The sequence below is a fragment of the Netta rufina genome (assembly GCF_964035555.1).
Source record: "Netta rufina genome assembly, chromosome: 1".
NCBI lineage: Eukaryota > Metazoa > Chordata > Aves > Anseriformes > Anatidae > Netta > Netta rufina.
The window spans coordinates 111,130,288-111,155,271 of NC_140123.1; the positions used below are offsets into that span (position 1 = coordinate 111,130,288).

Sequence of the window (24,984 nt, forward strand, 5' to 3'; positions counted from 1 at the left end):
CCCGAGAGAGAGAAAATAGCAGCCAAACCCCATTCTTGCCAGTTCATATAATTTTGTGACTCTGCTGATGTTGTTTTTTTTTTGTTTGTTTTTGTGAAAGACCCAGCTCATTGACGCAAGATAGGTCTGAGAATCGGTTTTCATTCCACTGTTATGACCAATCAAAAGAACTTAAAATCATGAAGCTTCTACCACAGACTGCTAACTTCAGGAGTTTGTATTTAAAAGCTGTGAAATCAGTGAAAGCTGAGCTACTTGTGAAATAAGCAGCCACTAAATCTTTGCACTCACAGTACAAAAAGGATTGGGAATCATTAGTTTACACCTTCAGAGTTGGCCCAAGCTGTCTCACTCTCATAGCTGCACTAAACCTTGCTGAAAATATTGTGGGTGAAGGCATTCACTGAAAGTTCTTGTGGCTTTCTGCAGCCCATAGTCAACAGCAGTCATGGCATTCCTCTTTCCAGCCTCTCTGTAGGAGCTTGGGAGCATGGAGACATTTGAACTTTACTCACAAAACAAGGGGAAGCAATCCAAGACAGTTTCAGTTTGATGGCTCCCTGTGGTGCAGTGGGTCCCCCCAGCTGTGAAGGTGCAGCAAGCAGCTTTAGTTCAGGAAGATTCCTCTCTCCTTTGTGCCTACCAAGAGATTTCATGTCTTTCTTTGATGTCTCCATTCCCATCTCTTTTCTGCAGTTAGCTCCTGCTGGATCTTCGTTTTGCCTGCTGCTACACCGGCTCAGCAGAGGAGAAGCTTTTCCAGGTCTGAGAGCAGTTCTCTGCTCACTTTGCCACTTTCCTTCTGTGCACCCTTCTGGACAGAGCTCCAGCCTCCAGTCCTGTGCTCTCCCCACACCACATGTCCTCCTCTGGGCCGTTTGGGGAGCACTGTGTCCACTGCTCTTTTCAGTAGCCCGGTCCTTTGTCGGGTGATCCCACAAAGAGGCCCAGGGTCCTGCCCCACTCTATCTAGCAGCAGAGCAGCTCAGAGAAAATTCCTCTGACTCCTCTGTTCCACATCTCACCTGGAGAAACCTCTTGCGTTTCAGACACATCCCCTCCCTCATCTCTCTCCTACAGGTAGGGTCAGAAGCCGTTTCTTCTTTTTTGCTGTGGCCAACCAGACATTACAACAGAGCACATTTCCAGGTCTAGCATCCCTAATTGCTGTGTCCTTCCAGAAGCTACGGGGAATAACACTGTCTCCCAAACTACAGGGCAACTGTCTTTCTGCAGAGCTGCTTACCCTGACCCTAGGAAAACTGTGTGAAGGGTGTATCACTTGAGAGGACTGAAGAGAAGGGGAAGAAGGAAAGGTTATTTACTGTGTGGCTGATAGGGCTGAAATTTGTGTGCATTATGGCCCTCAGAGCAGCAGGACAGTAAGCCATGTGGAGGCGAGCTGGGTTGAGCAAGTTCTCTGCCCACCCTTGCAGCTGTGGATCCAAGAGAAGTACAGGCAGCATGCCATGGTTGGCTCTGCCAGGAAACAATTTACCTTTCTCAGGAAGTTCTTCTAGTTTTCAAGCTTTCAAGCTTCGTTCTCATTCCAAAAGTTAAAACCTTCCCCTTTCACTTTTCTTTTTTCTCATTTATTTTTCATTTTGCTGAACAACATTTTCACCTCAAATGCAGTGCTTTTCAATGTTTTCTCCCAAACTCATCAAAGTGACACAGGATGTCTGTCTAACTAAAGGAGAAGGTATTGACATGTAGTAGGAGAGGTACCGTGTGACCCCATTTTACTCCTCAGGACTGGACAAGTTTAGGACCTGCCTGACAGTAAACAGCACGTCTGCAGCAGAGCTGGACTTCCCCAGTCCAGAGACTGGATGAGGCCCCCTGTTGAGGGACAGAGGGGAACAAAACCAAACCCTATGGGCTCTGCTGTGACGCTTACTTGTACCTAGAGGAGACCCTGTAAATGGTGTGCTTTTAAGGAATTAAGAATTAAAGCTTTTCCTGTGCCAGTAAAGAAGGGATGATTCCTTATAACCCTTCCTCTCCTTTGCTCCTCGTTTTGACTTTTGGGTGTCTGAGTATCCCAGGTCATGCCGATAGCTCTTTGGAAGAGCCTTCGTTCCTGTACTCTACAATCTAACTGGCAGGACACTTTACTGCCGAGCAGCATATTATGCATACCTTCTCTACCGCATTCCCAGGATCTGCTTATCTGAAGAACAGGGGAAAACATCAGCATCGCTTTACAGATAGCTGCCATAGGTGCTGCTAGGAAGCTCTGCTGGTTTCCCTCATGGGACTGACCAAGCCCATACAAACGAGGGATGATTTTCCTCTCTGTTTCCATGTGGGTGGTTAACAGTTCTAGAGGGGTGGATGCTCCTTTTCCTGAAATACCAACTCTGCAGCCTCAGTTTGGGATCTGAGACAACAGCTGTACCCAGCAGCAAAAGAACCTGTTGGGAGGACTGGGCTATTTTGCAGGTGATGCCTTCTTGCTGCTTGTAGGTGCTCTGATACTTCTTACTGCAGAGACACAGCCTGTTTTGGTGTCTTACAATTACATGTCTTCAGCAGCTTGCAACACAGCATGCATTAGGATGAGTTTGGTCTAGAGATGGGATCTGTTGTGTAAGGAGAAGTTACTTTACATACTTACTGCATGGTTGCTTCACACCCAGGTCTTGTCAGAGGCATGGGCACTTTGTTTTTAGGGTGCCTCAGGTAGGTGTCTCACTTCATCCAAGCCACAATGTATCCAGCTATGGTCTTCTGCCAGCAATGCTATTACATCCACATCCAGTATGAGGCATATCTTTGTGATATCTCACCCTCAGTACATGGGTTCCGGTAATGTACTGACAGAGATGAGGGTTATCTGCCCCACTAGTGCCAAATGAAGCTTTCACCTCTGAGAAAGAGAGAAGAGATTAGACCACATTCCTGTCAGATATGAACACGTTGCTTGCTAAAAGGTACTTCTCAAAGTCTTCTTCAGATAAAGACACAGGCCTCACTTGCTAAACTGACAGCTGATACAGATGCATGACATTGTTCCCTTCTTCGTCAGCATCATGTTTTCAAAAAGCCTGAACCCCATACAACAGGCAACGAGGTGGTAAGCTCTTTTCTGTATCCTAGTGTCCATGTGCAAGGAAACCTGTTCAGCCGTTGTAACGTGATACACGCTGTTATAGTCAGTGTGGATGAGTAGTGGCCAGTCTGCAAGGGATATTGATTTACCACTGCCAGCTTCAACAAAACCACTGTTCATCTCAGGCTTCTGAAATGCATGCTCCTAGCGTGATAGAACCACAGCTCAAACTGTGCTGTTGTGCAGGTTGGTAGCTGTGGCACGCAGTGGTACTTTTCTGAGCGCCTTGAAGTACTTCCCAAAATAGAAAACCTTTACCTGATGCTTTATCACTGAACCATGCTACATACTGCTTCTTAAGGCAAGAAATATATTGCTTACATAGATCACAGCTTTTCAAGGACAATGAATAATGTGCACAGTTTGGAAAGCCTCAGTATCTAGAGCATGCAGACAGATTGTTTGTTCAGAGCTTTGTGTCTTTACACAAAAATGCGAAGGAGAGGGAAAGCTGACTCGGAAAAATGGAATTAAGTCAAGGTGGCTGTGCAGTTGGACAGAGGACAGCAGTCTAAACCTTTTAATACAGAGGAAACGGAATCATTTAGTGCCTGGGAATAATGGGATCAAATTAAAAGGAGGATGTATATCTCACCAAACAGCAGGAAGGATTTCTAGCAGTGAGATCTAGTAGGGTTTGGAATAATTATTGAAATGCACAGGAAACCTCTTTTCCATGAGTGATTTAACTCATGAGAGAACATTCAAAAGACAGTGTCAGGAGCTACCTTCTGCTGAATCCAAGCAGTATCGTTGGGGCCACCAGAGGGGGAGGACAATGCTGTTCTTGCAGTCCTTCCATGCGTGGAACTGCTAGCAGGAGTTAGTGGCTCTTCAGTATCAGGACCAGAAAGCATTTATGATTCCTTCCTGCTCCATCACATTGTTCAAGCCCTACAAACTTCTACCCATGGGAAACTTAAGTCAAAATAAACTGACATAATACCTGCAAGACTCTGGGAAGTGTTCTATTATTGCCTATGTATAATTCAAAACCCATGCTACTTTACATTCTTGCTTCCTGTTTTAAGGATGGTTTTCTTTATCCTCTAAAATTGTGTGCTGCAACAGCAATCATGGATTATTTGAGTCAATCCTCTTCAAATACCTTTCTGCTGAGTGCCGTCTTCCACTGATGTAAGTTCAGATGAAAAAGGTCCTCTTCATTCCTCCCCTCTTTTTTCATATACACACACTTGAGCTTGTGTGCCAGGTTTCCTAGGAATTTCAGCTCTTGGGCCCTGCAGCTAGAGTGTGTTTAACTTGTGGGATGTGTGCAGTTTAATTTGGTTTCCTTGTTAGTCTTTACAAAGAGCATGGAGTTCTGAACACTGTCCCTCCATGAAAACACAGCGTTTTCATTGCCAGGTGCAAGATCCTCATTTTGTTGGAGGCACAGGCGCTGTCAGTGCAAACAAGTACACACATGCACACCGATCCTGGAGACAGCAGGTGTCTGTGAACAGAGCAGAGTGGAAGAAAAGGGGTGGATTGCTGAATATGTGGGAGTATGAGGTAACAGGGCACATACATGTAACAGGTCAGGCAATCACCCTTACAGAGAGGAAACAGTTTTAGCACTGTCACTTTCATCTCCCTTCTCAGCACAGCTGTCTTTTTCACTAGTGCCAGGACTACTAATCTTATGTAATATTGAGGCAGGCTCTGTATAGCTCTTTCATCTCCCAGATCAACATCTTCTCCTCTAATATCAGCACCTCTGATCTCATGTAATAACAAGCCCTACTCTGTATAACTCAAGAAGTCTTTGTGCACAGTCACCGCAGGGTTTCTTCTTGGCCTCTCTCCTCCTGCACCGTCTTTGACTCCGACTTCCCACCCCAGTCTCCGGCCCTTAGCACTGGCGTCTCAGACTTACACTGCTCCACTTCTGCCCTTGGGCACCTGCAGTGAGTGACCCACTGGCAACGCTCTCCACGCCAGACCCTGCAGGGCATTGCCCAGAAGCACGGAGCTCCAGGACCCGTCTTACAGGGCCCATTACTGCAGCAGCTTCACACCCTGACCCAGCAAACTGAGGTCTCCATCATCCACAGCAGCTCTTTGAACCCCTGTAGCATCAGTGTAGGCTGTAGATTCTCAAAGGCCAAAGCTGGAAGCCTTTTCTTTTTGTAGCCTGTGGGAAAGAAACCTGTCAAGTAATGCAGCTGTTACATGTATTACTTCTGCGTCTGCTCTGCAACTTAAGTATTTCTGGATCATTCTCTTGTAAATTGAATATAATTTTTCATTACAGAACCTTTCATTTTAAGGTTGGCAAACCCAGAAACACATTGGCCAGAGCTTCCTAGTGCTGATTGAACTCACTGAGTGGCATGCAGGCAGTGAGCCTACACTTCCTGTACACCTGGTTCCGGTGCCCCACCTGCAGAAACTGTGTCTGAGGTTGAAGGAGCTTGGTCCCTCTTCTTGTCACAGAAAGAACGTGCAAGAGTTTCAGTCAGACATTGAGAAAAAGAAATAGAGCATTGGAATAGGTAGGGTATTACAAAGTTCCTATAGGCATTGGTTTTCTCTTTAATGGGGTTGTTGGGATAATTTTATAAGCAGGTTAACTCAGAAACAGAGATAATAATCTCACAGATCACAGAAAAAATCCATGTCAAAGGCTAAGCTGTAGCTCAGGAGTTGCTTGTGTGCATTCTCAATATGTATGTTAGAGCCATTTACCTATGGGAATCACTAATTTCCTAATGCCTCATTACAGCTGATCCAGACTTGGCTTGAAAATTCAGAAGGACATTTGCAAACATAACTGTAAGTTGCAGCTGCCTGGATTCATCGGCCCAGCCTAGGCCCGGCTTTTCAGAGGGCTCACAACCTAGAAGCTCCAGGCAGAGCCAAAGGGAAGGCAGCTGCTGAGAAAGCTGTCACACAGACCCAGCTCCTAAATGCAGCAGGGGCTGCTGAGCCCTCCAGGGTCACACTAAAAAGACATCTCTGTGGATGTAGCTTAGCGTTCACACCTCAAGTTGGCCGCTAGCTGCATGCTTACTATCGCTTTCCTCCCTTCCGTATCTGCATATCTTTTTAGACTAAATTCCTGGCCTAGATAAATACGAATCTCCTTCTCTGCCCTGCTTGTATCCAGAGTAGACCTAATTTAATAGCAATGTGTTATGAAGATAGCACAGGCCTAACTGATGAGTCCTGGAAGCTGCAGCAGTTGGGAGCTCTGCATAGGCTCATTTACCCTCTTGATTTTCCGTTCCCTGCATGATAAATTGAGAAGAGTTGAATCTCCGTGGTGCTGCAACCAGACTTTATCTAGCATCAAGTTTAAATTGGGAGGTATCACAATCAACTTGCAAAAAGCATTTAACCAAAGCATTTTGAACTGTTCCTGCTTCTCACATTCTCTGTGTCTGTTTTTTGACAGTTCAGTGATTGTGATTTCTAATTTGGCCTTCTGAATAGTTTCAGATTAGGCAATTAATGCAGTTTGCATATGCACCTGCTTAAAGGTCATCTTCTTTAACTGCTCTGTCAGTCCAGGAGCTGTCCTTCCCCACCCTACATGAAGCACCTTGTGTCTGAACCTCCTCCAGTCAAAAGTTCATCTTATTTCAGACCTCCGCTATGAGCAGGGCTTTTTCCTCACCCCACGTGAGGCAAGCAAGGGAGAAGCCAAACCGAACAGCAGTTGAAAGGTGATTCACAGAGCCGAGCTGTTTCCTGCATAGGCTGTTCCATTAGGTCAGCTCGTTTCCTTCAGAGCAGCTACCCAAGTGTGTCAATTTGTGTAGGTGAGAGCAGAGTGTAGCCTCGCACTGGGTCTGCAGCTGCAGTGCTGTGAAAGTCACTCAAAGCCACACTGTGATTCGAGTGGTTTAAAATCATAATTTTCTGCAAGGCACATTTTAATTAGCAGAAAGCTGTTTGTCTCAGAGGCCTGTATCAGATAACCATGGTTCATGTGTTGTATTCCCCACTCTCAAATAGTGTGCACGCATCCGCTGCCTTCCCAGCTGTCTCCCCTGAGCCTCAGCTGAGCAGAGATTGGGCTCGTGTGAGACTGGATGCAGTTGCCTCACAGACTGCCTCACTTGCCCACTCTCTGGGAGGTTTTGCCGGTTGTTCCTGTGTTAGTTCCCCGCTCATCCTACTAGAGCAGCAAGAGCTCCCAAGACCGGGCCTGGAAATACACACAGAGAGGCACCACCAGTTAATCTGGGGCAACTGACAGGCTGTGTGCAGTTCCCAGACCAGTAGCAACAGCAATCAGAAGTCTGAGAGGGAAACATCTGGAAGCCAAGAAGGATCCTGGCAAAATCCCAGGTCAGGAATAGAGCTCTGTACAAGGAGCTGATGCAAAAGTATGCTAGGTAAGCGGGTAATGTCTTAGAGTGGCTACTGCTCTTCTTCAGAACCACCATCTCACCCATGAAGGCATTTGCTAGTAGCATGACTTTCAAGGACAGATCCTAGATATTGGTTGTACAAGCTGCTAAGGACACATGGGAAGCCATGTGCTTCAATCCAGCCGGGCTGCAGCCTTGGTCACAGCTGTTTTCAGCTGTAGATTAGGACATCAGCATCACTGTACCAGCAGGAGAGATCAGCCCTTGGCTCTGAAGGAGCTGCTCCAGATCTGGAGTGTCTCTGGATTTCTAAACAACGCGACCTCAACGACTTACCTACAAAGGATAATTTCTGAGAAATATCCCCTTTCCTTCCCCCCACGTGCCTTTCATCTGCATTTTAGTTATCTGCAGTAGCTCATGTCTGGTTGTATCAACCAAGTTTTCAGACAGCATTTGTTGCTAGAGGGCTCCCATCAGATTGAGAGAAGGTGTTGATGACAGGGCTATATATCCTGCTTGACACACAAGAAAAGCCAGAGTTCCTCCTGAACTAAGTTGAAAGCTGTGTGGGTGTTCATTTGGAGAAGATTAGGTCTGGAAATTAAAAGTGGTGCTGTTTGAAAGAGAGCAGGGATCTTCAGTGATTTAGGAAAGTGGTACACTGGCTCTCTGATGATACAGCAATCTTGCTGCCAAAGTAATGCCAATTAGTTGCCTTCCTTGTGACTCCGAGGCAGTAAGGGACCTCATTTTCAGCATCTCCATCCATGTTTTGGTATTCTCGAGTAACAGCAATGCTCAGTGTTATCTGCTGCAAGACTCTGGCTCCCTGACAGCACTCGTTTTAGAGACACAAAATATTTCCCCCTCAAACACTTAACACTATTGTAAACTTGATGGAAAAGGACTGCAGATGTGTTGCTGGTGTTCACTTGGAGCAAGAGCTCTGCAACATCGAAACTGTTCTTTTAAGGCCAAAAGCTCATTTATAATGACCAGCAATTTCTTGAAACTGTTTGTTCCAGATAAATACAGCCAGTATTTTTAAACAGACACTAAGTCAAAGGAAATGGCAGGGCATTGAGTTCCCAGGCCTTCATAAAAAGAGGACACTTTCATCTGGTCTTCTAATGTAGTCAAACTTAGTAATTGAAGACATCTTTAAATTAGTTGCATCTTTATTTGTCAGTGCTGAAGGTTACTGATGGCTCAGCTCCAATTTGCAGCGTGCAGGGCACCACTGGGTAGCAGTTAGATGGTTTGAAATACCATTTATAATGTAACATTATCCTAAACTACTAGCTTGTGAATCTCGATGTATTCTTTTTTTTTTTTTTTTTTTTTTTTAAGCTGTTACACCTGGAGTATCTCAGCCTCTTTTAAAGGGACATGTGTCGCCCTCACCACAACTGAGTAAGTCTGGAATAGGGACACTAGTGCACTCCAAAGAACAAGAAGAAAGAACATGAAAGAAAGGAGAAACCTGTGTGGTATATCTGGGCTTAAAACCTATACTGATGAGTTTTTGAAGACGGTGCTGTTTCAGATTACAGGAAAGCCCCTCTTGCACGGGGCTGCTCCAGAGAAAGGCTGTGGTACTGCGTGTATGGATGGAGCCGCTGTGCCTTTCATTGTTTCTCCACTCGCGTGGCTTGGTATGACTGGATTTAGCCAGATATCAACTTTATCCACAATCTTTTTCCTGCTGCCTGAAATTATTTCCACGTTGGCTGCTTGGCCTGCATGCAAGCGGCTGTGTTGGGCTGGTAATGAGGCAATTATAAAAGCATGGACCTTTTACAGGAAAGGCTAAGCCCATTTCTCCTTGAATGAATTCGATACCTTAATGAGGCTTGTCTGCTTGCCTTCCTTTCTCAGTTACCTTGTCAGTAGGCATCTGGCCTTGTTGGCAGTGTAGATCTTTGCCTCTCCGCCTAGTCCTTCTACCCTTTCCTCTTCATTGTCCACAAGCAAATGTGGTCTTTAAAAATCTAGTGATCTTGATGATTACAGTCTCTTCTTACTGTACATGGCAGTGCTTCTCCCCTCTGCAGTCACTCACTGATATTTAACAGTATAATAATAATACTTAACAGTATAATAATACCTGTTATTATACCTTCCTACCTCTCATCTGGGTCTTCTGTGTACCCACTGTATTGGGACTCATCTTGCCCTTTCAGTATCTTCTGACCCCTTGTTCTCGCATGTTCTCTCTTCTGAATCTCATTTCAACTGTTTCATTTTTACTACTTTCAACATCTTCTTTGAGCTTCTCCTTCCTCTTACATTGTTGACTTAAAGGTCTAGGGAAACCATAGTCTGACTCCACTTGTTGACTGTGCATGCAGACAATTGTTATAGTACAGCTGTGCTGCTACAGACAGGAAGGGTAAGCTCAACAAACAGACCAATAAAAACAAGGGATGCACGTGACCAGGACATGAAATCTGTTGTCTAGCAGAACGTCCTTAAGATACCCTTATCATCTTGCTACATATTACTTTTTTTTTTTTTAACAGTTCAGTTATAAACCAGGCTTAAATTCCATTAAAAAGATGGTTTTCTGGGAGGGAATCAGCCCTTTGTAGGTGCTGGCCTTTCTCAGGACTTCCTTAGGAGGAGTTTTATGTCAACAAGGCATCTCAATTCATGTGTGCCCAAAGTACGCTTTACCACACAAAATCTGTATGGCAACATCCCACGGATACAGAGGTGAAATGCAAATACCTGATCTGGGAGCATGTTCACGCTGTGTCTGAGCTAATGATTCCCTTGGCGTGAGCACAGCATCAGATGAGTGCATTCAGTTTGATACCATCACGAGAAGTTGTGCAACACTGTGTGACTGTGGGGCTTTGATCCCTTGCTATAGGAAACCTTAAACTGCTCTGCTTCGTGCTGTGCAGTCACCCCCAGATGCGTGTGTTGTGAAGAACCAGTGTGCCACAGAGGACCAAGTGTCAGGGTGGAACTCCTGCAGCCCTGGAGAAAAATTCTGTCCTGGGTTTTGAGCAGCTGAGGGCAAGTTGTTCTGTGCAGGATCAACAATACAGTTTGTGCAGAACTGAAACACTGTAATCCCTGTCTTTGGCCTGGAAAAAAAAACTTGCAATCATTGCCTGACTCTGCTGGCTCCTTTGCTTCACAAGGCATTTGCCTGCTTGACACAGAAATCAGCCAGTGCCTGCAGTTCTGTTCCTGTACAAGCCTGGAGCTGCCCCTCTGACCTGGTCATGGGTGGCATTAGAAATTAGGCATTTCCCTCTTACATCTCCCCTGCTCCACATCCTCATCTTTACTGTCCACTCCTTTCCTCAGGAGAACACTCTCAGCACGATGCACACAAACAGGATCAGGCATCTCACAAAACGCGCATCTCACAGGAAAGGAAAGGGTGACACTCACACACTGCAGGAGGTTTCTGCAGTTGCCTCAAAGTCCCAAAACACTCCACCTACACAGAAAATAATAAATTTACTTTTCAAAAGGTCTGCCACCTCCTTCCCTGAGCAGCGCGTCTTGGCTGGCCAGCCAGATGTCTCATCTTATACAGAGCAGAGCCAAGAGCTGCTCCGGGCTCTACAGGGGACAGGCTGACGTACTTGCTGGCCCCTGCACAGCCTGGCAGAGACCAGGTGCTGCAGATCACTGCCTCTTTTGGTAGTGATGGCACTTGATCAACCCTTCTTGGCAGCCTCTGACAGACGTGATAAGATACTTGCTCAGGAAGTGGACAGCCTGGGCTCAGTTCTGTTCTCAAGAGGTGCAGGCTAGGGACTCTTTGGTCTGTCTAGCAAGAAATGATTTTTAACCCAGTGCTTAGGGCAGGACTAGGGCAAGCACTCGCCACACTGCCTGTTCAAGCTGTGCCAACATGCAGCAAAGAATCCGTGGTTCTCTGGGGCAGCAGGAAGCACGCACCTACGTCCTACTGGTCCGAGTGCTCTCCTGGCAGATAAAACCCTGACCTCCCTCAGGACGGTCTCTGTGCTGTATGCAGCAGTTCTTAGGTACAGATACAAAAGCACCAATCAGCATGTTGCCCTCTCAGCAGAGGCTCCTACCCATGAAGGTTTGACATGAGGCTGTGGTAGCAGAATGACTTGTACTGTGTTGGGAACGTGTAGGCACTACGCAATTTCTAAATACTGTCATTACTAACAGAGAGACTCAAGGTCTAACCTGTATCTTTCGCAGGGGTACTTGCTGGTTTTGCTAATATCACCTGGCACTGTTTAGAAAGCAGAGGCCAGGCCAGGCACTCCTGAGAATTACATAATGTGGCACAAAGAAAAGAATAACTTGTCATAAATCCAGCCTCAGAAATTTCCAACACAAGCCAAAGACTAGTACAAGGTGGCTGGCATGCTCTTCCTATATAAGGGCCTTTCCAGACCAGACTGTTGATATTAGGACATGGCACTAACGAAGTCCACGTAGGCAAACGGGAGGCTGCTTTCTTCACTTTGGCTCCCTGAGGCCGTGAGGAGAGCCCAGAAGTCCCACCTAATCAAGTTAAACTGAGACTTCATGTGCTTACACTGATGAGAAGAGGCGCTTTTTGGGAAAGGTAGCAAAAGCTGGCATTGTTACTGACCTTCCATCAACCATGAAAACCAGCACTACATAACATTAGCATTGCACCCACTCTGCTAGGAGGAATGCATCAATAGCAAAGGAAGGGACTTCTCAGAGGGTAGGTTAAAATGACCCTTATCTCATTTTATTTTCATTTTGTTTTCATTTCATGCACTCTCTGAAATGGAAAGCAGACATTCTATTTGCCACTTCTGATTTCCTGGTGGCTACAGATGTTTCCTACAATTCTGTTGCAAAGGACACAGCTCCTCACTTACATGTCAGGCACACCACACCACCTAACTCCAGCCACCTACTTAGTGGTGTCTGCTGCCCAGTGCAATTAGAGTGGTGTTTTTTATTATTATTATTTTTATTCATGATAACCATTTATTTTGATGTTCAAAATCTTAAGGCAATTCCAATACTGAGAGGAAAGTACCAGAGAAGGACCCTGAGCAAGCTTTTGATCCAAACAAGCAACAATGCTTTCTTCAGAAAAACCACAGTCCAACCACTGTGCTATTTATCCAGGCCCTTTTATGTGTAGGCATAGGTAGAGCTCAATCCCCTGAAAAAGGATAACCAGCAGGAGTTTCCCGTCTACTTTTAGTAAGTAAGGTGCAAGTACATCAACCGTTTTGTTACATTATAATGGAAAAGTTATACTTGCCTCTTCCTTTCAAAAGCATTTTCCCCTTTACTACTTTCTGTCTACAGGTATCTCCCACCCCAACCCAGTTCCCTAGCCTTGCTTATGTGACCATTTAAATCTGGTAGATCTGAGTCCCTGTAGTTCTGAAACATCTGCACTGTATTTGGGAGCTGCTTGCTGTCTTCTGGAGGAAGGCTGCACGTCACTCCTGAGTTGAAACATCCTCCCGCTACCCTTGTGCAGTGCTTGACCCTGAGTGCCAAGATGGCAGCAGTTCACGAGGGAACTCTCAGAGGAGAAAATCAAGACCAGACCACTGTAAGTCTTGAGAAAAAATGTTTTCCTAGAGTAAACTCCTCACAAACAAAGGAAAATTTTACATATTATTACATGTTTTATGTAAAGTAAGATTTTCCTGCCCTTTCCCCTAAAAACAAACATGCAAGGCTTCTTTGAAGTCCCTATTCCTCATACTGCTCTGCATTACAGTCAGAGCTCCTTCCTTTTTTTCGCCATCGTTATGGCCGTGTAACGTCCTTACAGATGAGTTCAGACGCACACTCAACCTGCATTAATTCATCTATGGCTGGTTAAGTGTTGACCTGAATACCATTTCTGAGGAGGGTTGTTGTACCCCTGGGAGTTATTCTTGTGGCTAACTTATTTGCAGATTTCGATAGATAGGCTGCAGTGGTTTGAACTCAGACAAAAAGCTTGCTCTCCACTGAAAAAATTACAAAAAGGAAGAAATTAAGATGAGACCTGACATTGGTGAAACGGGGGTGTTTAGCTTCTGATAAAGGCTGATCGAAGAAAACACAACAGAAGGAGAGCAGTAGAAAATTACTATTTCTTTTACAGCCCAGAGAATATACCTGACTGATCTGCAAGGTATTCAGGTCCTGTCCTCACTTGGAAAGTAACTGCAATAAAGCTCTGGTCTGCCAAGCCTGCAGAGATGTGGCTCACAGAAACTTTTGCTGTGGTGGAGCACAGCACAGTTACTGTCGTTCCTGTTCTGTAATGAATAGTAGGAAGTGCAGGTAGGAGCCTTGGACCCGAATCCCAGGGTGCTACAAGGCCACGCCAACACAGTGATGGACAGGACTGGCTCCAAGGTATCATAGCAAGCACAGCTGCAGCCACTTCTAGCTGGGGCTTCTGCCAATAGTTAAAATTTACCATGACCAGACAAGGAGCAGCAGCATTGCCAGATAAGAGGCCAAGTGAATAAATAAACCACATAAATCCCTCCTGAAACAGAGAGCTGGAAGGTCTCCAATGAGAATAATTTGTGAAGAAGGGTAAAGAGAGAGACAGGAAGAAAGATGCTTCTCTGGGATGTAGAGGGGTCAGTGTAGCAAGAGGAGACTTGTTTACTCAAGGCTTACATCTTGGGATGTGTTGCTTCTTGAGCCAGGGGCCCGGTATACTGCTGAGCTCCAGTCGGAACAGTCGCTGTGAGATTTCCTTCTAGGGATGTAAAAAATGGGCCACGCAAGTGTGAGCCCTCCCACTTCCTGGGTAATCTACGCTCAGGCCTCAGTGATACTTTCACGGATCACGAGAAGAATTAACAGGCTCTGATTGTGTGTGGACTCTAACAATTTTTGCTGCTCATTTCCTCACGCTATGACTTGGTTATTTTCCCACCCTCTTGCCTTTCAGTTTGCTCCTTTGGGGGAGTTTGTGTTCTGAAACTGCCCTTCTAACTTATTTCTTCTTTTGCAGTCCTAACAATGTTCCCCTTTCAGTATAATCTCGATGCCACTGATGTGCTCACATGGACCTAGATCAAGGTCAAATTATGTTGGCGTGAGGGTAAAACCTGGGATTCATCTAAATGGGATACGCAGGGAGATGGCTTTAAATAAAACTACAAACTACATGTTAGGGAGATTTTTCTGTAGGTAATTTGGGTTGAGTTGTAATTAAAAACTATTTCTGAGCTTTCTTTAGTTCATTTAAAGGGGAGTTCCTTACAAGCTGTCTGTCTAATCTGATCTGCACTTACATGACAGAGAAAATAGCTGGTGCCTGTAAGAAGAGGTTGAAAATAAAAATTCAATTACCTAGTTACTGCCATTGAAAAAAATGAAAAGAGTGCCATGTTTGCCCAGGTGGACCCAAACTTGCCCGTTCTGCATTATTTTCTGCTGTAGGGCTAAGATGCACACCCAGGGATCCGTTCCAGGTTTCTTTGTATTCTCTTCCTTGAACAATAAATGAACCTAGGTGTAGAAAAGGATGGTTTGGTAGGTTGGCCTCTTTGGACACTTACCTTTAGAACAGGTAATCCAAGGGTCCTCCTAACTGAAGGAAAGATTTTATGAATTCACTTTGTGCAGACATATATTAATGTTTTGCATCAATATTGAATATTATTGCAGTCTTTAAGCACATAGGACTGGTCTCACACAATGCGTGCATTTGTGCTGTGTTCTCCAGCACAAAAGTTCTCATCCTCTCCAGGTGGACAGGAACAGTACCTGAGATGGTGTGACTTGTGACTACGCAGTGACTTATGACAAATATGACTTCCATGAAATACAACTTTTGCCACAAGTCCAATAAAAAGTTTGGCCAGGGAGAAGGGATTAGCTCGTACCTGTAGATACGGACACCCCAAGCCGCTGGGGCAGCATGGGAGGTGCTGGCGCTGTCACCACTTCTCAGATGCTTGATGTGCATGCAAGAAGCACGTCTGCAATCCATCAACCTGCACAGGGGAGTCTCTCCAGGGGGGAAGCTGCAGCACCCACACACTCCCACCCCCAGGGGAGCCCCATGAGAGGGCACACCCCCTGCCCTGGCACAGCACAGCATGCCCCAAATGTCGCCTTCTGTGTCAGAAACAGGTACCTGAGACGTTTGAGAATGGGTCTCTCGAGGCCAGCGGGTTGTGAAGGAGTTCAGTTACGCTGAAAACAGGCCCCTCTATCAGATGAGGGCTGCGTTGCTCCCCGGGCAAGCTGAGCCAGTTCCCCCAGGGCACGCGGTGTAAGCTTTCCCATGCAAACAAGCTCCGTGGCCGGCTGGCTCCTTCAGTCCTGCAGCTACCTTACTGAAAAACGAGAAGGGTACGCGCGGTGTCTGGGAAAGCTGTGGGCAGAAAGCACGAGCCTGCCTTGGGAGTGCTGCTTTGCCAGGCCAGCTCCCTCCTGAATTCCCTTTAATTTCAAAGGAAACCAAGGCATTGCTTCCCAATGTTTCTCGCTGGACCCCAGGCAGAGCGTGGTGACATTTATTTTGGCAGGAGTGCAGACTGAAGTAGTTTCCTTCCTCCAGGTGCCTCCCCCGGTCTTTCCTCAGCTGAGCAGGTACTGTAGGTGTGGAGCTGCTCCTCCTTGTGCCACACCACAGGCATCAGCTCTCCTGGTGCCCACCTTGCCCCCTCTGCTGTGCCAGCGCTGCTCTCTGGGACGGCATGGTTGAGCAGATCAGGAAACTGTCCTGAATGTGTTTAATTCTCATTGGTTTTAAACCTTCCTTTTTATTTTTAGCTGGGTGATTTTTAGTCTGAATTACATCTGCAGCCTGGTTCAGGGCACAGGCCTGCAAGCACAGCTGAGGGAGGACGAGGAGGGGAGCTGCTGAAAACAGCACCGTGGCTAGAGAGAAGTTCAAAATACACCCTCAGTGCTGAACTAACAAAAGCACGCCTCCTAAAACCAGGTACACGTATAATAAGTGAGTGGGAGGGTGTGAAGCAAATTCACTGAGAGAAAGCAAAAATTGTGTCAGCACTTTGTCAGCAAAGTGTGAGTGGGGCAGGGCCACACACAGGAGCTCCTCACTGAAATGGGGCTTCTGGGGATCACCCCCATGGTATTTGTAGGGCTTTTGTGAGTGCTTGGTCAAAACTTCTCCCAAATCATTCAGAGGTGTGCAAAAAAATGATTTTTCTGTCATATGAGGCCTGTGAGCAGGACACACAGGGACAGCTCTTCCTCAGGCTCTGGTGGTCGGCAGGAAGGTCTGGGCCCTCGGCTGCAGTCTGCTCCTGCTGTCTCTCCACTCCCTCCCGTGATGGAAGTGCAGGCACTTGTCGGACCATGCTGCCAATTTGGTTACTGAGATGATCAGGGTTAAAAATAACCTTGTAAAAGAGTTAAGGGAGGTATTTTTAGCCCAGATCATTTCAGTGATCTGGTTTACAGCACAGCCCCACGAACTCACACTGGCACAAGGGAGGGGGAAGGAAAGGTCAAGGGAGAGAGAACAGTTGGAAACATAAGCTCACTGCCAGAACCAGGATTTTATGAAACTGCACCCCAAAGACACTGACCCGCTCTTCTTTGCAGCTAGCTTACTGACCACTCTTTTCTCATGGTGCAGTGTGGAGAGCTGGCTGCTGAGGGTCACTATTTCTGGATCTTGTTTCTGAGAGCAAGGCACTAGCCCTGAGCCTCTTCTGCCTTGTGGTGTCTACCCCTGCATTTGTCATTATTTTTGACAGTTTTGCTTTCTGTTGGGTAGATGGTGCAGCAATGAAAAGCCCCGTAAGAGTCACAAAGGATCTGTGCAGAGCTTGTGCGAGCACAGGGTACAGGAAAACAGCTGGCATGACGGCCTGGTGTGAGGACGGACTGCAAGGAATGGCTCCTGTGAAGATCTTCAAGGCAGGGGAGGGATGCAGAGGTCAGGGCTTGACCTCAAAACCATGTCTAGTTGCAGCCGCATGAAAACAAGGGTGGAAAGTGCACAGGACTGGTACAAACAATCATGCAGCAGACACTGGTTTCTTAGCCACGAAACACTCAGACCTTGCAAAGTGCTGCTAAGGGCACCTGTACCTGCAGATATATGACACTCCATGCAGGCAAGCTGTTGTGACTGCAAAAGCAGGCACAGCAGAGGATGCGTGGGGGAGAGGAGAGCAGGGCAATACGAATCTCTGCTGTTACTCAGCCAGTATTTAGGTGCTGCATGAGCCTAAACGCCCTGCTGTACAGCAGCTAACAGGCCTTTGCTCTTTTCATCAGGTAGAGGAGATGCACAAATCCAAACCTGATCTCTCATGATGTCTGCTTCCGACCCCCCCGGTACCCTTTGTGACTAGCAATGCCAGTAGCATATTACAGCCCTTGATAAAACTGCTGGGGTACCAGTCCTGTGACATGGGGTTATGACAGTTTTCAACTGCAGGGTGCTGGGTCGTGACCAATACTGCTGGCTGAGGGCTTGTGGGAGCCAGTTTTGCACCATGCCCAGCAGGACATTCAAATTCATCCTCTTCTCTTCAGCCTCTTCTAGCTTTCCAGTTTTCCCCGGGACTCTTTGCAGTTCTGATTTCATAAGAAACTCATAGTCTGTAGTGATACTCCCTACCTGTAGCTGAAATTCAGGGAAATCCAGCTCCTTGTGAGCACCCAAACATTATGCACAGGGAATCTCTGCAGTCTCCACACCTCTTTTCTCCCTTGCACCTTCTCTAGCCCCAGCATCTTCTGGCATATTAAACTGCCCGTGCAATTCAGGTGAACTGTAACAGGTTCAATTTTAAAAGCAGATGAAGAAATGTTAGACTGAACAAAAAAACCCACAACTTTTAAAATTTACTCAAATTTATATACTTATTTGGAAGAGGAAAGCGAAACCCCTTACAGAGAACTTGTTGGTTGCACTTCCTCTTTTGCAGGCAGTGTCATGCTTACATTGATGGTACAAGTGAATTCCTGTTTTGCTGCTCTGTCTGACATCTTTCAGAACGTGCATTGCTTAGCCTCTTGTTTTTACTGGAGAGTGAACGACCTCAGAGTAGCAGTCACCAAATTACTGACGGAGTAAGTCTCATACCCTAGCTCACTGTTTTTAGCCCACGCGGGCTGACCACATTTCTGAAAGCTAAAAGAGCCTGCAGCTGGCTGGTAAAGGTGTGAATTTCAGGCCTGAGTAATTTTGCCAAACAAGAGCAGAGCTGTTCCTCTTCATCGTTCAGAAAGTCAGTGGGTTATGTCACCAAAAGGGGGAAAATCGCCAGGAATGGAGAAAAAAAAAAAAAAAAAAAAAAAAAGTGTAGAAAAAGCTGGATGCAGGATGGCTGTGCAATTGCCAGCAAGGATCTGAGAAAGGACTTTTCCTGTGGCTAAAGGCATGGCGTAATCGGAGAGCCTGCAGCTGGCAGTTCGGGGAGCACACAGCCCGTGGGCCACTCGTTCTAATCTTAGAAAGGCATGCTCGCTGCTTCCTGTGCGCCGGACGCAGGCTCCATGCTCTCGAGAGCCACGCTGCAGTGCCTGCTACCAGCAGAAGAAATGCGTGGAATGACTCCAGCTTTACGGCTTTGATCCAATCCAGAGAACGGGAGCCGCGTTTGCGGACTGGAGCTCCGAAAACAGAAGGAGAACGACCACACAGCAACCCCAAGACAAGAGGTCAGGGAGGCCAAGAGGAAACGCCCTGCCTTTTCTGGGTAAAGGCAGAGGGCTGTGGAGGAAGCACAGATAGCAGAGCAAAAGGGTCTGCCGGGGAGGCAACCCCTCCACACAGACACTGGGCACCTGCAGCTCCTCAGCCTTAACCAAATCCCTGCTTCAGGCATCAGCTCTGCTGTCCCCAAGTATCCTGGGCTGTGGCATGCTGAGTCGAGCCCCCAGACTCATCCTCCCTTCCCCAGCTTCATCCTTCTTTCCCTCCTACTTCCAGCCAGCCCTTCCTGCCCAGTGTGGAGCTCGCCTGCAGCTGGAAACTGCTCAGCCGTCATTTTTCGTGTGCTGCAAGTTGCCCTGCTGATCTGCTTCACTGTTTCTTCCCTTCCCCATATCTGCCACTTCCCCTGCCTCTAATTGCTGTAATGAAGTCTGAGAAGAACTGGGGGGAACCAGAAGAGAGGTGCCAGAAGTTACTGGGAGAGGCAGCTCGATATGGCTTTGTGGAAGGATGCAGGAAAGCTGGTCAGAAGTGTACAAGAAGTTTTTAAGGGGGGAGATGTAGTCAGGGTCCTGGAAATAGGGAATAGCAAACATTGACTTGGGGGAGTCAGTGAATACCAAGTCACACGAGAAGTGTGGTGCCAGTTGTGCGTCAATGGTGGTGGCACAGGGAGGGGAGGCGTGAGGCTCCTTCCTGATGGTTCGTAGCCTGCTTTGTTGTTCTGAGGTCTCAGTCTCCAACAAAACAGGGATTGTTGGTTAGATATTCACAGTTCCTCTGGTTTAGTTTTCACTGCGCCAGATACTCAAGATAAAGAACAAAGATTTCCTTTCATCAGCCTTGATTTCTAGGCTTTGGACTCCTCTTGCCTGATACAGACATAGCAAAGAAAACATGGTAAATGTGGGATGAGCAGGGCTGTGTGCTGTGGGAAGAGCTGCACCATCCAGTCTCCAGCAACCCTCCCACTTCTCAGCCTGTTCTTGGCCCAGGAGAGGGGAAGCTTCTCTCAGCCCTGGTATTTCCTTCCTCCCGCCCACCCGCCTGAGTATTTCGCTGCCATAAAAAGCAGAGCAGCACAGGGACATCCCCAGGCAGATGCTGACTTGCTGCGAGGACAGGGAATGGCCTCTCCCAGCAGAACCACTGCAAAAGGAAAGGCACTTGTCACTGGGGCAGCAAAAAGAGGTGGGAGGGCTGAGAAGGTGCGTGGGGATGCCATTTATTGCCCAATTCCATCTGTTCACTGCTAGGCAAAGACAGAGAACAGGCACTTGGCCCAGAATACTTAGTCTACTTCCAGTGAAAAATACTGTGTGGGACTTTCAGCCTGAGATGAAGGGTACTGCATGAATTACTAGTTTTCTGTGATTCTACTGACCACCTTGGATATTTATACATGCTGCTGTGTCCTGGATTCCCAAACCTTTTGCTCTCAGACTGGGTGATTGATGCCAGATGTGAGAAACTCTGCTTTAAGTCCTTGCTTACTCTTGAACTTTGTAACACATATGCAGGCTCCTCTCAATCCCGCTTGCTTTTCCCAGCCTTTGCTCATAACATATTGTTCTTGATTTGTCAGAACAGGCCAACAGAGACCAATTCAGAGGTGGACACATCAGCATCACCCTCAGTGGCTCAGCTAGCAGGGAAATTCAAAGAGCAAGCAGCCAATATCACTGGAAAAGAGGTAAGGAGCTCTGCAGCCACCAGCAGGTAATGCAGTGGGAAATGAGGCACTTGCCTCTGCCTATAGAAGTGAGAGCCTCAGTGACCTAAGCATAAATCCAAATTGATTTTGAACCCCTCCAAAAGCTTTGTCTTGTAGTGCAATGCAAGCTGAGGCAGTATCTCCATGCGTTGCTGACTTGTGCATGAATATTTTGGTAGAGCCATACATCCACGCTGTAACAGAGATGCTGCAAAGCCAGGTAGGATACGCACATATCCCTAACAGTAGCAGACAGCAAGGCATGTGCTATCTGGGCTGGCTTTTGTGGGCAGGAGGCAGCAATGAAGAAATAAAATAGCTAATTTTGAACCATGGCAAAATAAGGCAAACACACAGTATAGAAGCCAGTGGTAGGTCACCAGCCCTTTGTTCACAAAAGGAGAAGGTTTCCTTCAGGTATCTCCCTCTGTACGGTTCTGAGATAGAAAGCTGTCTCCTTCCTTGCTCTGGCTGCCTCTTTGCACGACAAGATTTCAGATTCTCTGCCTATCTCTGTTATGCCAAAGCTTCATTTTACTGAAAGCCCACTATGCCAAGCATCCAACTCCCAAACTGTCTTTCACCAGATAAGCGAAACACTTGAATACCTCTTAGGAAAGACAGGAAAGTCAAAGTGTTTATGAATGGATGCTGACATTTTAGGAGAGTCCCCTGTATCACTACACACTTTTTTAGAAGCATAAATGCTTACTGACAGCCCTCTGCAGCCAATGGGTTTAAAACCCCTTTACGACCGAGCTGTTTCCTTTTGTTGCTCAGCTGATTTCAGTATTGTCCCAGGCTGGGCCCAAGGGGATCCTCCCTGTGACCCATCCTGTCCTTGGCTAGATGCAGTGGTGACCTCTGTCCTGTAGTGCTGGCATGCCACAGCTTATCAGAGGTCAACATTTGCGTAGCTGAGCCATAGGGAGTAGCCAATCTCTTCCCAAGCACTATTTTCTTCTTCCCTCCAGTCACCAGTGCACTGCTCCATCCATCCCATTACAGTCATTTCCTCTTTTTAAGGTATGGGATTTAGTTGCACCAAGTCCCTAACTCTTTAGAAAGCAGCAAGTTTCCCAGACCTCTCTTGTGTTATCTACAGACCTCTGCTGTTCCCAAGCCCAGGCAGGGTGGAGGGGCCTCACAGTGGGGGAAAAACTCATTTTCTCCAGGGACTGAGGAGGACAAAGTTTCCTGTCTTTTCTCTCCAAGCCATCTGTCACTTCCCCACATGCTTTCTTAGACTGGCCTCAGATTAATGGCTGCCTGGATGGTCCTTAACCCCTGCTTGACCCGTGCCAGCAAAGGGGAACCTCTGACACATTGCTGTGGCACAACGCAACATTGCATGGTTGCAAAATGGCAGAGTTTCAATAAAACACGATATAACTGCTTCCTCATGTGATGTAAGGGGAAGGGCAGGGCTGCTTTTGGCTACTTAGAGATGGAACATTGCCATAGCTGGGTGTAGCACCACCAGATGTTCAGTGAAATCAACTCTGCAGGTCCCCCAAAACAGTTAACTCTAAAGGGCAGATGCCATAATTCGTTTTTTCATGCGCCTACCTGTTAGAAGGTAACAAAATTATCCACATATCATGTTCCTTGATATCCACAATATTATCCAAAAATGTATGATAACAGATAAAAAGTGTGTTAGCAGCTTGGCAGGAGTCTACAAACATGGCATAATAAAACAGAGACACCTTGTCTTCAAGACCAAGGTAATAGTTATGAAGAAGCAACTGTACAGGTGCTGTGCTACGTGTCCCCTCCTAGTGGGATCTCTGTACTTCTGGGAGCCCAAGGACATTCAGAAGGAACCAGTGTCCCTGCAGTTTAGTTGCTTTGTTCCTTCTGCCCTGGAGAATCTGTTTCTTTAGTGAAATATTACAGCTGACACCTTGTCTCTGTGAGCTGCTTGTCTTCATTAGAGAGAATAAACGTGGCTGTAGGGCATGCTGGAAAAGTCAGAATTCCCCTTTTTGCACCTATAATACGTCAGACTAGGAACAGAATGGTCATGGACCAGGTAGGAAGCTGAGATGCATTAAAAACAAGTCTCGGTAATAAGACAGGAAAGAGAACAATGCCAAGCTGTTCCAGCGTGAGGGGGTTTCCAGCAGGGTGCTTTGAAGGTGAAGTTTCTGGGAAGACTTCCCCACCCTCTACAGTTCAGAAGAGTATCCTGTGCACAAAGCCCGCAGTCTTGTGGTTCATGCTGTGGAAAGAGATACAGAATACTTTTCTAACACTAGGATTGGGCTTAAGATGCTGTGAGCACAGCTATCATGCTGGACACATGCCCATGTTAATGTCACGTGGTGCCTTTAGATGTTTCCTTGAGGTAAGCTGGGCCCTGCCATCCAAACAGGTCACTTACAGAGCATGCACTTCAGTGCTTGAATTTCACTTCCTTTTTTTTAAAAAAAAAAAAAAAACAAACAAAAAACTAATTTTCCTGCCACTAAGTCAGTTGCTTTCTTCTCTTAGGTACCACCACATAAGCCAACTCGGAGGAAACCACCATGCTCCCTTCCACTGTACTCCAACAAAACCGAGACAAGCCTCAACAACGAGCAAGTAAGTATCGATTCAGCAGGGGGACAAAGTCTCTCTTCTCTGCAGCCTGCTCTCTACTGGGAGATGAGCTCGCAGGTAGCACAGACATTGGGCTGTGCAGCAGAAGATGTCAGTTGTTCAGCATCAAGCCTTCCCACAAGTTCTGACTCAGCCAGCCGCATGCTGCTTCTCACTCCTGTAGCAGAGATATACATCACATTTCTACTGTTTCTGTTTTTATCCTTACAGCACTGATGGATCCACCCAGTTGCCACCTTTCATGCATTTTACAGCAGGAACTGCTAGCGTTTATTAGCTTTGAACAGCACTTAGCACAGGGGGCTTCTAGTCTGGTTTCTGCCATCAGATGAACACTAGAGGTTGGAATGTAGTGGTGTTATAGTTCTGGTCCCCATAAAAAAGAAGTCATTCATCTAAAGTGAATAGGATTTTTTTCAGCAATGCCTGCAGAATATTGTCTTGAGGTGTCATGCATACAGCAACCTTGAATGAGTGGGTCCCAAAAAGCTGGCTGCTAATCCCCGGGGTTTATGCTCAGACCCTTTACAGTCATTTCAGTCATTCTGTGTTTCAAGGTATGAGGTTTAGCCACCAAATTTCACACCATCAACTGCCCTTAACAAGGGAATGATTCTTGGTCCTTATTTTCTGATAGCTGCAGGCTCTTGTCTCCATGTCAAAGGAGCACAAGCTTTGAAGTTTTAGACTCCTTCATTTTCCTTTGGATCTGAAAAGAACAATATACCTCTCAAAGCAATACTCTCCATTTCTCATGCCGTATTCAGCCTTTCATAGCTCTGCCTTTCTGGCCACTTAGATTTTTCCTGTCCAGAGTAATTGGATACCCTTTAACTCTGTCAGTGAAATGGAAGCAGAAAGTCTTTACCACCACAAAAAGTTTGTAACATTTACCAGAGAGGCAGAATTTTAATCTGTCTAGTCCTTAAATAAAACTGAAAGCACCACAGCAGCAGAGCCATAGCACACCACCTAACTCGGATACTTCAGCCAGAAAGCTCCCTTTTTTCTGAAAAGCAGGATACCTATATGTAGAGTCCTAGTGTGTCTAGAAAATAAAAGGGGAGAATGGTTAGGAAAGACGAGGGCAAACTTTTGTGTGAAGAGCCTATATGAGGCTTCATTTGCTCCCCTACAAATGCTTGCCACTCATCTCTTCTTAAGTTTTGTGCCTTAGTTGTGTTTCCTTTTTTTTTCCACCTACTGTTTTCCACCTTCTTCTACTACTCCCCACCTGCTGTGACCATTTTCATGTTTCATTTTGTTTTGCAGAAGCCATCTCCAAATGCTTGCCCCATTCCCAAGGTCAAGGTGAAAAGCTCCCCCATGATTGAAAAGCTGCAGGTAAGTCCTGTGAGAGTCCACGTGGCTACTCCAGCAAATCCAGACTGCTTGGCATTTGCCTTGGCTAATTCCCTTGCTGGGCAGCCACAAAGGAAGGTGATCCAGGAGCCAAGGGTGACAGGTAGGTAGGTAGGGCAGCAGCCTCACTGACTAGGGCCCAGTCCCACAATGCGCAAACAAGTTGGCAGAGCAGGTCTGGAAATGGTAGTGACTGTCAGAAACAGTCCAGCCATCCTTAGGCACAGCCACTGGCAGGTCAGTACAGGCTCACTTG

At 46.6% G+C, this 24,984-nt stretch overlaps 1 protein-coding gene across 3 annotated transcripts in view; it reads left to right on the forward strand.

Moving 5' to 3' along the window:
• RCSD1 (RCSD domain containing 1) overlaps window positions 1–24,984 on the forward strand; it is a 33,162-nt gene that overhangs the window by 2,547 nt on the left and 5,631 nt on the right. For 2 of the 3 annotated variants that reach the window (XM_084285512.1, XM_084285513.1), the window contains exons 1-4: window positions 20,123–20,239; window positions 20,634–20,741; window positions 23,259–23,348; window positions 24,639–24,710. In XM_084285512.1, coding sequence (XP_084141638.1) covers window positions 20,150–20,239; window positions 20,634–20,741; window positions 23,259–23,348; window positions 24,639–24,710 — 360 coding nt within the window. In that variant the 5' untranslated portion in view covers window positions 20,123–20,149. Of the gene's footprint in view, window positions 1–20,122; window positions 20,240–20,633; window positions 20,742–23,258; window positions 23,349–24,638; window positions 24,711–24,984 lie in introns of those variants that run through there. The other variant, XM_084285514.1, reaches the window with a different exon arrangement.